Raw genomic sequence first — 17,963 nt, forward strand, 5'->3', positions numbered from 1 at the left:
AGCAACTCGATTTGTAAACCTTTGGCACGCGCACATAAAAAGGTTGGCCACCACTGCTATAGAGCATGAATTGCATCTACAATCAATATAGATGAATTAATTCAAAACTTTGCCATAGAAAAAGCCCAAAAGATTAATTTTTCATAATTTTTGTATTTAAGATGTATAATTTTCTTGCTATACAGGTATTAGGAGTAATCATATATGTATACAAATGTATTGGTTTTGATTAATAAATTTTTTTAATGTTCATAATGATATTATTTCTATAAATATCCACATGTGTTAGCGTACATCTGCTTGTGTGAGTATGACAAAATATATATAGAGAGACAATGTATAAGGGTGCCTAAATTTTCTTTGCCTAGGGGAATCAGATAGTGTCGGATCGGTCCTGTACATATGTAATGTATAAATATATTTAATGTCGATGTGTATGGATATACGAGTATATGTGTAATTGTATGCACATCCTTGCTCATGCATGTATAAATAATATGAATGAATTTTTTAGAATGCGTCGTTCTCTCATGCACCACACCATTATGTAAAATCAAGAGTGACCTCTTTTCTCTATCCCCTTCCTTCTTTCAATCCTTTGAAAAATAACCTGGGTATTTATTTGGTAAGCCCAATCATATATCTCAATCATATCACCCCTCCTGCGCCAATTATCAGGTTCTGCAACTTACATCCACCAAACCTGTGACGATAGTCGTTTGACCGTCACAAATATGAGGTTATTTACAAGAAATTTTGTTTACTATTTTCCTTAAGTTATTTAGATATTCTTCTTCTTCTTGTGTGTGTGTGTGTGTGTGTGTGTGTGTGTGTGTGTGTGTGTGTGTGTGTGTGTGTGTGTGTGTGTGTGTGTGTGTAAACAATCCCACAGTTCTGAGAATAACTCTGGATTCATTTTTTAAGTAACTTCCTAAAATGCAGAATAAATTCACCAAAGGCGCACGTTACCATGCACAGAAAGGTCAAAATGTACGAGAAATGGATACTCATATGGGTGATAGAGTTAAAATGGCTCCAAACTAAGGCAGCCCAAATTCAAGTTCAGCCCAGCTGACAGTTGTTTTCAGTAAGTCTTTTTTCTTTTGTAACAAAAACAACTCACAGGAGCAAACCCAACTGTTGCTAAATAATCGCACACCCAGTTGATTCGCTTTCGTGTTCTCATTTCTGATTTTTAATCACCATATTCAATCACTTTAAATGTTTACTAATTTTAGTAATTTCATAAATTGCATTTTTCAATTTATCTGATTTTTGATAATAAAGTTCAATACTTACTGCTCTAATTGAAGCAACGCTGGATACATTGACGATCGCACCTGCAATATGATTAAAAGGGTGAATATCTTGGAGTGTACACGTTCAGCTGCAGCTTGTTGAGATGTAAATATTTAAATATCAGAATATTATTGGTAGGATATTCTCAATGTGATAAAATAATCATGGAATCCAAATACACATTTAAAATGTTAAATATAAACTTGTCTGTCGGATACCTTTCACTATGCTTCTCTAGTATAAAAGATAACAATTTATACCGGATATCTATTTCTGTAGATTTTTATATTCACGATGACATTCAAGTTTCATAACATTTCTCATAATTTGACAGGTAATAAACTCATGGACATTTTATACAACGTTACAAAATGCGATTAACCGATGAATTATAATTAAAAATTCAAAGTAAGACATTTGAAAATATAACCTCTAGAATTTTATGAACGAATCTCTTACATACCTTTTGTCTTTTCCAAGTGTGGAATAGCCAGTTTGATCAACTGATACACGGAACGTATATTTACGTTCATTATTTGATCGTATTCCTCCATGGTCGTGTCTACAATCGGTTTGTTATTTACCATTGCTGCATTGTTAACCTTTTGAGAAACACAAATATTTCGTTAATGACACAGTTAATATATCACAGTGATATTTCTGTTCATTATTTGTTGCACATCATTTTTACCATAAAAATTTATAAAGCTAGTATTCATATAAAAGCTCACACATAATTATTACGACAATATCTTAAAATTAACTCAGTCAGTTATCATGATCTCAATAAGATCATGTGGCATTTATAAGATCGTGCGATTATGAGATCATGCCATTCACAAGCGCATGATTATGACCATTATGGGATCATGTCATTCATTAGATCACGATGATAGTAATAGTATTTGTGTCATTCATAAGCAAGACTCCTGAATTGCAGCTTAATCCTACTTCCGTGAAATCCACTGAAGTCTTCCATTTTCCTGGGAGTAGGCGAGGCCGTTTAAAACTATCTAACATTCTGAAGAATGAGGGAGAAGCTCAATTCTTGCCAAATTAAAAAAAAAAAAACTGCAAGGCTGATCCGATAAAGACACTGATTAGGATGATGTGTGAATTTTAGAAAAAAAAAAGGAATTAAATCTCAACGGTTCGGTGATTTCTAATTATTTCATAACTGCAAGAATATCAAATTTTAATAAATGCAAGAATTAAATTTCTGTAAATCGAAAACAAAAAAACAAACAAAAAAAATTAGCTAAAGCCTTTCATTCCCTTATAGGGAGTAGGCGAGGCGGATTTTAGGCCCTATCTGACTTTTGAAGACTGGGCAGCTCAATCACCACCGGTAGCCAATCAGATATAGCTGGCCCAAGACTGTCATATATTTTAAGTGGATCCAGTAAAGATACAGGCAAACAAGTGCTCCCATCCTCGTAGTACTTAACACTAACACGATATGTTATTATCATAAAATGTATATGTTCTCGGTCAATTTTCTAGTGTTTACGGTATGAACAACTGGAGTTTCCGGGAGAAAACCCCACTTAATCGTGCAGGAGATCAATTATCTCAGGAACCTGTCGTATAAAGAAACTTTTCTCAAGTCGGCGACTACAATTGAACTTAGGTCTTATTCGGGCGGGATAGCCCTGAGGAGGCAAGCATCATGAATTATATTTTAACTAATGCAAGAATCTAAAGAATGTAATAATCAAAAATCCTAATAATTTACCAAAACATCCAGTTTGCCAAATTTTTCAATTGTCTTTTTCATGATGTGTTTGATATCTTCTTCTTTTCCTGCGTCCCCTGGTATTACACACATCTGAAAGGTATTCGATGTCAATTAGCACCAGTTATTCAAATAGTTGAAAAAACTAATTTATTCACTGTTAAGAATGATTAAGCTTAAGACACGGAAGAGATGTCGGGTTATAAACGTTTTACCCGTGCTTATAAGTTATGAATTACAGTACATTAACACACAGGTTTCACGAATGTTTTGTTAAATTGTTTCATTAAACAAGTAAATTAAAGGACAAGATTGTTTTCTACAGAATGTCTGCATTCTTACATCTCTAATAAATAATTAGTTATGAATTTAGCGTGACTAATGCACCAGATAAAAATAATATCACCAAAAATTATGGAGAATGACACATTTACGAGTTAAATAGGTTGTGCCAAATACTTCTATATCTTTATTTTTGATTTTATAAAAGATGGTTGCCTTTTCGAGTTGAAAAAAAAAAGTAAAAAATTCTTTAAAATATCATAAAAGACAAATGAACCCTTTAAATTAAATAAATGCCGTCAGTTTTATGTGTCAATAACAGGCTACTGTAACTGAAGGTGGAATTGCAGTTGACTTTTATTTCGATCTAAAATATACCGTATATTGATATTTATAAATTTCACCCTCTTATTTTAATGTGTGATTCTCATCCCTACTCTTTGCAGAGCAAACATTGAACTCTGGGCTTATAATAATAAGCAGGAATATTCTCTATTGTGAATGTTTATAAGTAAGAGCGCCCTCTACTCTTTATAATTGTGAGATGAATTTAATTTGTCATTTATAAACATTCACAAACATCAATGTTTACAGTAAGATTTGATTCTACAGCTTGTTGGTTGGAGACAGTATTCACAAGGTCAGTGTTTCCAAAAGTGTAGAATGAGCTTTACGACTAAAATAATCTCGGATGATAGAACAAGGCACGTAATAAACATTCATCGAATTGTCTGATAATATTTGTGTAGAAAGAAACTTTTCAGAATGCATTTAACGTGTTTCGGTAACTTACACATCAACTCTAACTGAAAACTCATTAAATTATGTAAACCTTTTCATCGGACAGTCCAGCCTTTTCACAGTCTTCAGCAGTTTTCTTCAGTCTGTCAACATCGCGTCCAGTTAGTGACACACAACTTCCTAACGATGCGAAATGAACAGCTGTGCTTGCTCCAATTCCTGATGAAGCACCTGAAATAAGACGTTTTCATAGAACTATCTAAAACATACAACTTTTGTTATATTTCAGAAACGTTTTATTGAAAAACAGTCATTGGAATGATTTGGCAGAAGAGGTGCATTTTACTGTTGTGGTGGGACTCTTAAATTTAGAATTACAGTCAAGGACCATATAATACTGACTTTATTATCAACTGAAGCTCAAATATTCTTCATTTTGCCAGTTATTTATAACACTCTCTAATTACAACAGATCATTAATAGACGTTTTTGAGTAACAAACTATAATTTTGGATTGCGCGTGGGATAAAATTTTGGAAATCAGGGGATACTGATCTAGAGACCGAATATGTAACTTTTTCAAGTCAGATCAGGTGTGTAATAAGCGAAGTTTTGGCCTCGCACTGTGACTAATTATCGCAGTGTGAGGCCACAACTGTGATAATTAGTGGCAATATATATATATATATATATATATATATATATATATTGCCACTAATTATATATATATATATATATATATATATATATATTGCCACTAATTATCACAGTTGTGGCCTCACACTGCGATAATTAGTCACAGTGCGAGGCCAAAACTTCGCTTCGGCCAAAACAAAAATATAAAAGATATAAATATAAATATATATATATATATATATATATATATATATATATATATATATATATATATATATATATATATATATATATATATATATATATATATATATAAGGGATGGGTGACTTCTTTCAATATGAACTCATCAAAAACAAATATATTATTATTTATGCTTTACAAATAGATAATCGTATGAACAGTCAAAGACGACTCAATATTTGCTCTTCAGCATTGCAGAACTAATGCCAATATCCTTTCAACTATTTGATATAATTCGTATTTTCTTATATTTTGAATGAACTTTGTGAAACGACCATTGACAAGAATAGCTTAAGATAGAATATCCCATGTCATGTTTTTATTTTTATTTTCTTAAGTTTTCCTTAATGAAAAACACAAGTTTCTTGTGTGTTGGGTGGGGGGGGGAGTTTGCTGGACCAGAGATCGACTAACTCTGGAGCACGTCAAAAGAAAACAAAATCTTATAAAGAGCACCTCCAGGCGAATAGAATACAATTTTAAAAGTCTTTCTTTGGGTGGCCCATGGCTACGAATGCAAATATCATTTTTACATGGTTATAAGTATTGCAACAGTTTTGGAACCTAATTTGATGCATTGTCATCTCCTCATCCAATAGTAGTAGCACTGTGTACTATGTTATGTTACTAGGTTGATAGATCTTGGTGAAGTAAGCACTCTTTATATGAAATACCTCATCTGCTTCTGATTTTAGGGTAGCGTTTCCATTTACTAAATTTATTCCTCTGCATTCTTTCTTTTAGTTGCAGCATAAGGATTAAATTCTTTTGGGTTGCCGTTTACCTATGCAATCAATTTCTTTTCATAGTTCAAGCTAACTTTCTCTAAACGTCGTGTGACCTTTGTGGCCTGTGCGTTATATATTTCATAACTACTCTCACTCTTATTCTCACGATATTCCTTCCACGCCATCTACTTCTTATGGATCTCTTTTTTAATAATATTGCACAACCATTCTATTTGTTCTTTAAATTCTAGAAACAACACATTCACATACCATATCCTTTAAGCATCTTTTCAAAGCTTCCCATGCGCTTTTGATATCCATCCCATTCAACAACTGATACCATAGAACCAAAGATAGTATTTTCCTGAGTTTGTCATAATTTCAAAATTTCTAGTTCATCATATAACCTGTTCTAATTGGAGCATCCGTATGGATGGCTGCTTCCCGGTCAATACGGCATATTCACTGTTACCGTGACTAAATGGTGGCAAAATTGTCACAACCTTATCTGCCACCTTCTGACTTTATGAGCAAATCTAACACTCTTTGTTCATGAGTTGCTTCTTTCACATTCTGCATGAAAAGGTTATCACGCAACAGCTCAATAAAGACTCCTTCGTTCTTAACACGAATTTTCTCTGCTATTTTCAACTTAATAAATGAAAGTAAATTTCTAAAGTAATTTTTAATAAGTTCGATTTTCGTAACATGTTTCTTGTGGTATTCCATAATATAATCATTTTGACTTCAGTTCGGTTCAGGCTATGAGGATGAAGCTGTTTGGATGAAAAATAATTTAAATCTGCTAATGCATATTCCTCCTTGTGGAGGAATATGCATTAGCAGATTAATAAATTAATAAAAAATGATTAATAATTTCAATCCGATATACGTGTATAATATCGTTATTTGCCGGATTTATTTCTAAAATTCCTTTTTTGTCTAGTTGACGTCTGATTTAGAAAAAAAAATATATAAAGAATTTTACTTTTACATTGGTAAATTTTCCGATTTTAAACTTTATGAAAACATGTAGTACTGCCAAATACCGTATGTATTTTTAGATTTTAATGAGGCGAGTTTATCATTAAACCAGCAGAGGACTCTGTGTACTTGGTTACTTCGTCATTATATACATTTAGTTATACACAATTATGTGCTCGTTATATTAATAAATCTGAAAATCTGTGAATGGCGTCACCTTAACAACTGACGATAATTAAGAGTTTTATGTGTGTATTAATCAGTTGTAAAAATGCGTTGGAACTGAAAATATCTTTACTATTTTCATCACTGTTGTAATCGCGCAAATTGCAAAGGCATTTAGAATTGGTTTAGCTCCAGTTAGTAGTTTAGACGTGGAAATAGAATATGAAGTAAGAATTGATCGCACAAATATTTTTACTTTAGCTACTACTATGTGTTTATGGTGCATTTAACCTCAACTTTTCCTCAAGTTGGTTATTCTAATGCTCATTTGGAGAAGTAGTTTTTTTTTTTTTTTAATCTGTAATAGAGATTAAAAAAGCTTGTATATAGTGAATACTAAGAAATATTTTTGAAATACATTTCAGTAGTACCAAAGTTGAGCTTAAGGAAATATTTCCCCAGTCTCCACTTTATTGTCATTAAATATTTTTCACAAATAATTTCCGTAACAAGTATAGTATTTGCCTGAATGTAATAAATTAACATATCCTGTTACTAAAAGTTTATGGAGATATATAATACATAAAAGGTAATGACATCGCTTGTTTCAAAAAATAAACACTTTCATTGTAAATCAAGCCTTGGTGAATTTTGACTCCAGGTGGGATTGTATAATAATAATTATAATAATAATCATGATAATAATAATAATAATAACAAAACAAATCATATCAATAATTTATATTGTTTATAAACGTTGAAATCTCTCGTGATGGTATTTTTTTCAGGTATTCTTGACTGGTAGATTTGCAAATACAATTATTGTACTAATTTGTAATGTAATTGGAATTGGCACTTTGACTTTACTTACTTTGCTTTAGCTCCTTGTGCAGAGCCGCGCCTACACTTTCATTACAGAGTTGTTGAGGTTTAACTCCGATGACGGCGCGCGCGAGAGAGAGTCACATCACATCACATAAGGATTTTAAAAAGTACATACCGTATATTCCTGATTGGTATGGCAAAAATAATAAACTGGCCGCATGAGTAATGTGATTGTTAATATAAAAGACTATGTCATGTAATTAAATGTATATTAACAATATTTAAAACATATATATATATATATATATATATATATATATATATATATATAAAGAAAATTAATGGTTAATAAAGAAATTAAGAAAATTGACAAATTTCTTTCCCCCAGTCACTCAACTACTTCTGAAGATCTGAAGAGATGAAGATCCCAGAGCTTTCATCTCTTTGCCTTACATCAGCTCTCTTTCACCAAAACTGGCAAAAACTCTCAAGAAGTTTAACTTCAGAACTTGCTTCACTACGCTCCCAAAACTTCGTTCAATACTTATTAAACCTAAAGAGAAACATCTTCCAACTCAGTTTCCAGGAGTGTACAAGATTTTATGTGATCGTGGAAAGCCATACTATGGCCAGACTGCTAAATCCATCCTTCTAAGTTTGGAAGAACACCGTAGAGATATGTCCTATAACAGGACTAGCGCCAGCGCTCTCTCTCTAGCCACGTTCTCTTTTCAGTTAACTCAGACGAAGGCCGCCAACACATTGTGAACTGGACTCAAACTTCTAACATCCATGTGTGATATGATGAACTTGAGAGAAATTTCTCTAGATTCTTCTCATATCAACAACAGCCTAAGTTTCAATCTCTCTGACGCACTCATTGCCTCTGTTCAGTATTGGCGCACTCGCGACAGCGCGTAAGTATACGTTTGTTTGGAACTGAAGCTCGCTTTTTGTTTTCGAACACGCTACTGTCTTTTTTGTACTTGTTCTGTTATTACAATTTTAAGTCTCTGTAATTCTTTATATATTTATTTGATTGTGATACCTGAAGATGTTGATCAATTCAACGAAACTAGTAAACTAGTAGTATCTTTTCAAATATACCATGTCATCTTTTTTTTTCTCTCGGTATCAGTCATTAAAGCTTTTACGTAATATTCCAACCGAGTAAAAAATGAATTCTGAAAATATACTGTATATATATATATATATATATATATAAAGAAGCAATACACAAACATTATATTTATTTAGCGCACCAAAAGTATTCAACACACTACATTTAACAATAAGAAATGAAACTACCCAAACAAATACAAAACTCTAATCAAAGAGTATTTATTTTCCCACAGAAATAAGGAAGCTCTGTTCAAAATAATTGTATAAATTATTGGGTTTTAGCATATTTGTATTCAAAGATCCAGTCTTGCGTAAAACGTAAAATTTAAATGCTATTTAGCTGGTTTGTTTTATTTTGTTCCTAATTAATTATTATGCAACTTTCTCTATATGATGAAATTTTATTTTTTCTGCTATTTTATTATGTAATTATATTATAATAATATGTAATATGTATATAATGAAAATGAATTACATAAAATTTTGTAACTGTATCCATATCGTAACCCGGATGAGCTGTTGCTCTTAGATTACATATATGATTGTGAAAATTTTGTACTATTATAGGAAGTTTACAAATAAATAAATATATGGAAAGTACGAAATTGATCATGTCATGGAAAACCCAGTAAAATAGATTATATTTGATTTGATGATTGGGAAAAGAAATTAATGTAATAAAATGGATACACCGTGCTACTTATTAATAAACTTATCTTGAACATAAGTTCAATTATAGATTTTATCTTCACAATACCGATCTTACATTTTTTTATTGCAAATTCAATTGCTAAATTTCTCGCTATGAATATTCCTTATCACAACAGTAAGTGCAATAATCTGTTAAGCATTTTTAACAGATTATTGCACTTACCGTTATCATAATTTGTGATTATGTACCACCATAATCACAATTTATGATAACGTTAGCGCCTTCTGTTTGTTTACTCTAAAATCATGCTTGGTAATATGTAACTTGTTACCGTTTATAAATATATCTATTTTCATACTAGCACTGGCCAAGACGTCTATAGACGTCAAGGTTATCATGGATGCGAAGTGCATATTAAAATAGTAATACCATTGATATTACATTGAAATATATGATGGATACGAAGCGTATGAGGATGCGTATTTGATCCATAGTGGCCGATAAGGTGGTTAAAAGCAAAATTTACTTGTTTTCTAGATAGTATCCTTTTTTGCACCACTGTAAATATAACTGGGTGTCCATCTAAGTCTTCGAAAATTTTAATTTCTCGTAATCTACAGAACATTCGATAGTGATGCTGACAATCTGCCGTTCTCTAACATTCTCTTTGAAAATAACAAAAAGCTGGGCTACTCTTGACTCAAAGAACTGTTTCTACCATCCAGAATAGCAGAAAATCCCAAACTATCAACTCAACACCCTTGACGTTTACTTTTTCGTAACCAGTTTTACTTCAAAATATACTGTAAATGCCAACTTTTCTCTAATATTCGAGACTATATCTCGTCCAAGTTTTCATTTGTGCGAAAACTCCATTAACTCAGCCATCTGGCACCAGGTATGTTGCCAAGTGTGATGACTTCCATGAATTCCTTCTCTCTTTCCTTTTCATGCTAAGATTATTGTTTACGCTTTTCTGATCCAAACAATTATTCTAATATACCGAATAACTGAAATAATTCAAGAGCTAGAATGAAGATAAAGTGGAACAGGGGTTTTCATCAGATGTTCCATATAAAACAAACCACATTACGCAATTCGAGACTCAATTCAATGTTATACAAAATTTAACATATCAGAAATGTCTGGAGATAAAAACTCAAGCATCGCACTCAGCCTACATTATATATTACATTACAAGAGCCTACATTACTCAGCCTACAGCTATAAAAGACGCACAAAAATCATTAACAACAACAAATGCAACTTTGAAATGAATGTTCAAATCCAGAAAGCTTTCTTTCTTCTGAATCATGCACCAGTTTTCTGTTCACTCCTCAATGTCGGGCCAACTTCTTTCTCTCGATCCTTCCACCTCTCTCTCTCTCTCTTTCTCTCTCTCATCCATTTGGTATCATCGTTACATTACCAGACTATTTGGCTAACTTCCTGATATTATTATTCTCCTTCACCTGTTGCTGAGATGAACGTGACAATTCAGCTGTCTCTATACCAAGACCAGCTCACTGCATGCCTGTTTAGATCTTTCTCAAATAGATATCAGAACAAAGCTGAATTTCAGACGAATTCAGATGAATTTCAGAATTTCAAAATAGTTCCTAGTTGATCTAAAACTTTGTAGCTAATAATTCAAATACATTCAGTGTCAGGTGTTCTGTATTTGGCCCAAACATGGAATTAAGCCGACATTCACCCCGTTGAAAAAAAAAAAAAAAAAAAAACGAGGTAGTTATCCATCAAAGTACTGTCACATTGCCGTTACCTAAGTTCTCTGGAAAATGATAATAAGATCATATACAACCCTTTTGTTACTACACGAAGCCTACTAATTAATTACCGATTACAGAATGTATTTCTCCATTCTTCATCCACAGCAGACTTCCTTAGCCAAACGATCCACTTTTCCACATCAGTCACGGTAGATGTTTGAAAAAATTCGTGCAGCTGCTCTCGACATTTCCAAAACATTTGATCGAGTCAGATAGAGCAAAACTTAAAGCAATTAGCATCTTATGATATATTATTCATTCCTAACAATAATGTCGTCAGCTTTATGTCTAATTGTTTCTGATGTGGCTGGTGGATGCCTTTTTTCCTATAGATTTCCTCCCACACATGTAGGTGTATCTGATCTCTAGCGCTTTTTCCCAGGCTCTTGTTTTTCTACATAAATAACTTTCACTAACTTCAAGTGGATAGCTAACAGTAGTTTTGCTTATGGTGGTAAACTGCACTCCACTCCACCTCACTCCATTCCTGTTCCTCATTGGTTAACCTGGTAGTGTTGAAATATTCCAAACATCAAAATCTCCCTTAATTAATGGATTAAACAGTGATCCCTTTGCCATTTTTTAGGGAACTGAAGGCAACACTTCGAACTTTACTGCCATAAATCATTACTAAGAAGATTATTTCTGTTAAGAACATTTCCATTTTACCCTCCTTTACCTTTGATATTATTCATATTTCTAGTTAAATCATATTTATTTTTGGGTCGAATACACTTCACAGGTTTCCTTTACACAACGTTTGTAGCAATTGGTCAGCCTTAGTTTTCACTCACGAAAGATTTTGTTCTCTAAACCTACAGTATATTCATATGGATAGATTAAGGATTTTTTTATTAACTCCATATTTTTTTTATATTTTTTTTACATAATACGAAACGTCTTCTAGAGCCTGAACATTGAACTTTTCAATTTCCTTTAAGCTGAGCGGTGGTCTCACACCTGGCGATGAAATTCATCTCCCACCTAGAGAGACAATGAGAAACATCGATCCCAGGGTAGGATTGAAACCAGCACGTTAACCACTCTGCAACTATAGCAATACAATACTTGACGTCCTCTGACCTGAAACATTGCAAATGCTATGACAATCTCAAATCTGGCCATCCATGGATTAACCTTCTCAAAGTTGGAGCTCGTGGATCAAGACTTACTAAAATGCTGTATGGAATTCAGGAAAGGATAATCCTCTTAATATGACCCGCTGTTTTACAGACTTGCTGTAATCACTTTCACATTAATCAGATTCTTCGTCATTTTTTATAAGCATTTTTATCAATTTCTTTGGAATTATTCTGGTGATACTGCTATCATCGTTACTCTGTATTCCCTTTTAGGCATGAAATTCACGAGCAGCTTTTTGTTTAACCCCATTCACTCTCTCTCTCTCTCTCTCTCTCTATCTATCTATCTATCTATCTATCTATCTATCTCCCTCATTTCCAACTTATTACGTCAATTCCTCGTATTCATTTTTCATTCAAAATATCCCTGTTCCTGGGAAATGCCTCTTTCAGGTGTGCAAAGGCTGTCTTTCTCTTCTTCTTTTTTTTTCTCTAAGCCCCCCCCCTTTCCCCTCACACAAGTGCTACGGTGCTTGATACCTCTCATGGGGGAGGTAACACATTAAAAAAAGAAACATCAGCAAACAAAGAAGCTGACATTTCTTAGTGGAATTTTAACTTGTTTCTTGGTTAGATACTAATTGTTCCTTATTTTTCATAATTCAAGATAACAAAATGAATAATCAAAGTTTATGAAGGAGAAACAAATCTTATCTGTTATCAAAACAACTTTGCCTTTTAGATCCGCCATAGTTAATGCAGTGTGCAAGCCAGTGAAAGGAAATTATCTGTTTATTCAAAATCCTTCTTCAAGAATAAGCTACTTGAAAGGGGAAGAAAGCACATGTTGTGCGTGTTTTATTATCTTCACATTGACCTTGACTGACTGCAGAAAGCAGCGCTATCATATCTCTTCGTGACAAGGTTCACGCAGAATGTTTCTACTGTTAAATAGCTATGGAAAAGATAAAATTATTTTATCTTCATTCACTAGATTTCTAAAGCACATTCTTCTAGCCTTGAACAAGACTATTTCATCAATCCTAGATACGAGCCGTATACAGAGGACACGCTAATGAACACTTCTTCTTATAGTGCTATCTTCTATCGACGGTCAGCGACCATCTTGGCGAACAAACTGCGGTCTTGTGCTAATCTGAGCAGTTGTGCACTGCTCTTTCCTGTCCACGTCTTGATGTTGTCAAACCATGATATTCTTTTTGTTCCTCTAGTTCCTTTGCCATCAACTCTTCCTACCAAAATAGTTTCTAGAAGTTGGTATTTGCTGGTTCTCATGATGTGGCCAAGATATGATGTTTTTCGTTTCTTGATTATTTGTACAAGATGTTTAGCTTTGCCAATGGATTTTAAGACCTCTTCATTGGTAATTTTTTCTGTCCATGATATCTTTAGCATTCTTCGGTATATCCACATCTCAAGGGCTTCGATTTTCTTGATGGTTGTCGCCTTCAATGTCCATGTTTCAACTCCATAGAGCAGAATAGACCACACGTAACATTTCAGCATTCGGCATCTGACTTCCATGTTTAGGTCTTTATTGCAGAATAGTGTTCTCATTTTCATGAAGGACTGCCGTGCAACTTCAATCCTTGTTTTTATATATATTTCTGGATCCCACCGTTCATTAAGCCAACAACCAAGATATTTATATCTTGACACTTGATCAATATTTTTCCCATTGAGTGTCAGTTTCATTGATGAGGCTGGATGTTTGCTGATGATCGTGTATTTTGTCTTGTTGATGTTTATATTTATTCCCATTCTTTGGCTTTCTATGTATACTCTGTCAATGAGTTTTTGGAGATCCATAATGTTATCTGCAATTAGCACGGTGTCGTCTGCATATCGTAGGTTGTTAACAATCTTTCCATTTATTGTGATTCCCTCTGGACATTCTTCCAATGCTTTTTTAAAGATTACCTCTGCGTATATGTTGAACAGGAGTGGTGAGAGCACACATCCTTGTCTCACTCCTCTTTTGATGTTAATATCACTGGTGGTAATGTTGTCTAATTGAACGGTAGCTGATTGATTCCAATACAGATTTGTTATTAGTCTTATGAACTATATACTCTTAATGAACACTATATAATAGTAAAGTTAACCTCTTCTTCTTCTTGACTTTCCGTATTATGCAATTGTTTTCAAGTGTTTAAAAAGTCCTCCGCCCATCTCCTACTGGGTCTTCCTTTGATCGGTGTTCCCTTTGGGTTATATTTCCAAGCAATATTTGGCTATCTGTCCTCATTCATTCTTTCTATGTAGTTTTTCTAGTTCTTTCTATAGTTTGTGATGTCGTCTGTTATGTTTATTATCGATAACTGTTTTCTTATTTCTTCGTTTCTTATCTTGTCTATTCTTTCATAGCCTGCGAATGGTTTTAGGAACTTCATTTCTGAGCTTCCAATTGTCTTTTATCTCGTTCTCCCCAAGTCCATGTTTCACTGCCATATTTCAGAATTGGTTTCGCTATTATTTTATATAGTTTTATTTGGGTTGTTCTCGACATCTGTTTACTGAAGTGTCTATTCAAAGTTCCAATGATTACTAAGAATTTTTGCTTTTTATATGCAATGTCCATTTTTCCATTGTGGCTTATGTAATTTCCTAGATATTTAAATTTGTTCACTTGTTCTATTACTTTGTTGTGAATGACTAGTTTGCAGCTTTTAATTTCTTTACCTTGAAAGGCTATTGATTTCGTTTTATTATTGAGATCTTCATGTCATACTGTTCTATTGTTTTGTTCAACACGTCTAGATTTTTCTGTAATTGGTCTTCATTTTCAGCTAAAATAACTTGATTGCTTGCATAACAATAGGCTGATTAATTCTTTATTTCCTATTGTAATTCCTATGATTTTGTTTTTCCTCCATCATCTTAAATTTTTTCCATATATATAATGAAGACTACTGGTGATAATCCACTTCCTTGAATGAGACTTCTATTGGTTTTAATTTTTTCGCTTGTTTCATTATTTATTTTAATTTTAATATAGTTGCCTTCTATTTTATTTGCTACTGCTTCTGTGGTTTGAGGTGGGCTTTCAATTCATACAGTATATCAATTTATTTATCTCTGTTGATTTGATCATATGCGTTCTCATAATCTAGGAAGGCCATATATGTTGGCAGGTTAAATTCTATTATTTTTTCTATAATTTATTTGAGTGTAAATGTAGGATCCTTGAACAAGATTATTTTCTTGACACACGCAATGTTGCGTAATTGTCTAGAATATAATGCTCCTGTTTCAAGGTCTCCAATCGTATTAAGCCTCATGTATCATGTTTTAAGTAGTGTAGCCACTATGAAGAGGAGGTTTGCGTGATGTTCAGACCATCTACAAAATAAAAAAAAACAACGATAAATAGTTATGTTCATATCTGGCACATTTCCTTAAAAATCATAATAGGTGTAAATGATCTTTGGGATAAGGCAACCGAAATGAATGAGGTAAGTCACTAGTGCTAACACTATGTAGCAGTTGGTTGCATTTGAGAATTCAAAAATAAATAAATAATTAAATAAAATAAAATGAAATAAAATAAATCTTAAAGGGTCAGAAGTTAAACTTTCTTAGAGATAGAATTCGTTTCTTTGACGTCTAAGATTTAAATATGTATTTGACCCGAACAAAATGTTTATATTAAAACAAATATAAACATTTCTCTTTTCCCCTTTCGATACTAATTTTATCTACTATTTAATATTATAATTGGAATCCTGATTTTTGGCGAGAACTGGAAATTATCTTATTAACATACGTAAAGTAGACTGACTCGGTATACCGAAAAAAAAAAGTAAACCCACAATGAACAATATAGTAGGAGATCGAGACGTGAGTAGGCGATTTCTCTTCTTTTAATATTTATTTATATTTCTGAGGCTTGCAGTTGAAATGCTGTCACAATACTCGGTATTGGATATAATTAGTTTTATATTATATATATAATATATATAACGTAGAGACTATCGTAAAATAGATATCAGCAATAACAATAAGCATGTGACTTCATTATTATTTTGCAGTTTCAATGCTCCTGCAAAATGAGGAAGGACAATGAACTGCTTTTTGGCATGTGCAGATTACTATTCTGGAAATTACAGCGCAAGAAATTGAAGAAAACCTTTGTTAGTGCAAACAATGATGGCTGTGATGTACACTCAGCATTTCAAATTGTACGAAAAATCAAGCGATACTTTTGTGTGAACACGGAGCATGTTATCAAACTGTCTTTTTTTATGTGAATCTCATCTAGGAAACACTGTTCGCCTATACGATGCACTAATACGTGGTGGTGGTGGGCTTAAGTTAACATAATCCGGAAACTCTGCGCTAGAGACCAAACCCAGAAAATAAAGATCATTTCTACAGCAGTGTGGTAATAGCATTTTGACAATGCGACTAGCCAAAAAAATTAGAAATCCTACCTCATTACAGTGTTGGGTCTTCAGGTTCTTCATCATATGAATGATAACTGGAATAATTTCCAGTCACCATTGTATCAACAGTTCATTTTTTGTTATTTAGTAATCAGATAATGGACTCTCTAATAAGGAGAGTCCATTACCTAATGTATCCAATATTCATTAAGATGTTGTGTGTCCCTTAATGCTTTCAAATTTTGTCAATTAAACTTAAAAAAGCTGCAAAATTGCATTGCAAATTTTATTCTAAAGCAAATACTTGTGAACTGATTGGAATATATCGTATCACTATATATTTTTTGTAGATCTTGCAACGGCATTAGATTATGTATTAAAAACTTCTAAGTATTAAAATTATTTATTATAAATGGAACATAATACAAATCTATTAAGCTTATATTTCATTTCTGGGTTGGCAGTAAGAACTAAAGAATATCCAATTCTAGCTTGTGTACTATAACCACTGTTGTTCATATGCAGCAAATGATTGAAGAAACTGATATTAAATTGATATTAAAATCGCTATCCCAGTTAGGATTATTTATTTTTTTATTTAAATGATTGTCATCTCTTTAGTAAATCATATACAAGTCTGAAAGGCACTTTAACCAAATTAAATAACAAATTCTCTTAAGACATCAGAGCAGTAAAATTGCCAAATGGCAGAAACTCTGATAAAAGACGGAAATGAAAAACATAAATGTGCATTTTGGTGACCCTATGAACAAATAATAATGATTGGATTCTTTTCATTTATAATTTTAGTGAATATGGCAAATGAAATATGAAAATAGATCTCATCAAACGGATAGCATGAAGGAGATCAACGGATAATACCAATTTTAAACATAATAAGCAATCTCGCACTTACCTTGGGTTGTAATACACTCTGTAAACAGCAACCCTGGCTCTGTTCTTCTCAGTAGCAAAGAGCTGCGCGCAAGTTTGGGAATTGAAATCACCACATGACTCTAACGGACACAACGCCATTACATTGAGAAACATTTCTGGTGCCGTATGGTCTATTCCTCTTCCATAGTTTCCTGTTCTTTCAAGCTTCATTTCTCTGTACTTTAGAAGAACAGAAGCTACCATCAAAGAAATAAATATTATCAATTTAACACACCTTTAGCCGAAAGAGACCAGATAAAGGTTCCTCACGTCTTGGACGGGTATCGAACCCAGGTCTTTCCAACCAAAGGGCTTCGTCTATACCGACTGAGCTACGGA

The 17,963-nt window shown here is 33.0% G+C and overlaps 1 protein-coding gene across 1 annotated transcript in view; it reads right to left on the reverse strand.

Moving 5' to 3' along the window:
• The window catches only part of LOC150101372 (uncharacterized), a 34,321-nt gene extending 16,598 nt beyond the window's left edge, over positions 1-17,723 (reverse strand). The window contains exons 1-5 of the mRNA XM_090400785.1: positions 17,605-17,723; positions 4,146-4,293; positions 3,035-3,127; positions 1,763-1,901; positions 1,300-1,340 (exon numbers count right to left, since the gene is read on the reverse strand). Of these exons, the coding sequence (XP_090256911.1) occupies positions 1,300-1,340; positions 1,763-1,901; positions 3,035-3,127; positions 4,146-4,293; positions 17,605-17,723 (540 nt within the window). The remainder of the gene's footprint in view (positions 1-1,299; positions 1,341-1,762; positions 1,902-3,034; positions 3,128-4,145; positions 4,294-17,604) is intronic.
• Positions 17,724-17,963: the final 240 nt, after the last annotated feature.

This window comes from Typopeltis vanoorti, chromosome 11, assembly GCF_054136105.1.
Source record: "Typopeltis vanoorti isolate ZY-2024b chromosome 11, IOZ_Tvanoo_1.0, whole genome shotgun sequence".
NCBI lineage: Eukaryota > Metazoa > Arthropoda > Arachnida > Uropygi > Thelyphonidae > Typopeltis > Typopeltis vanoorti.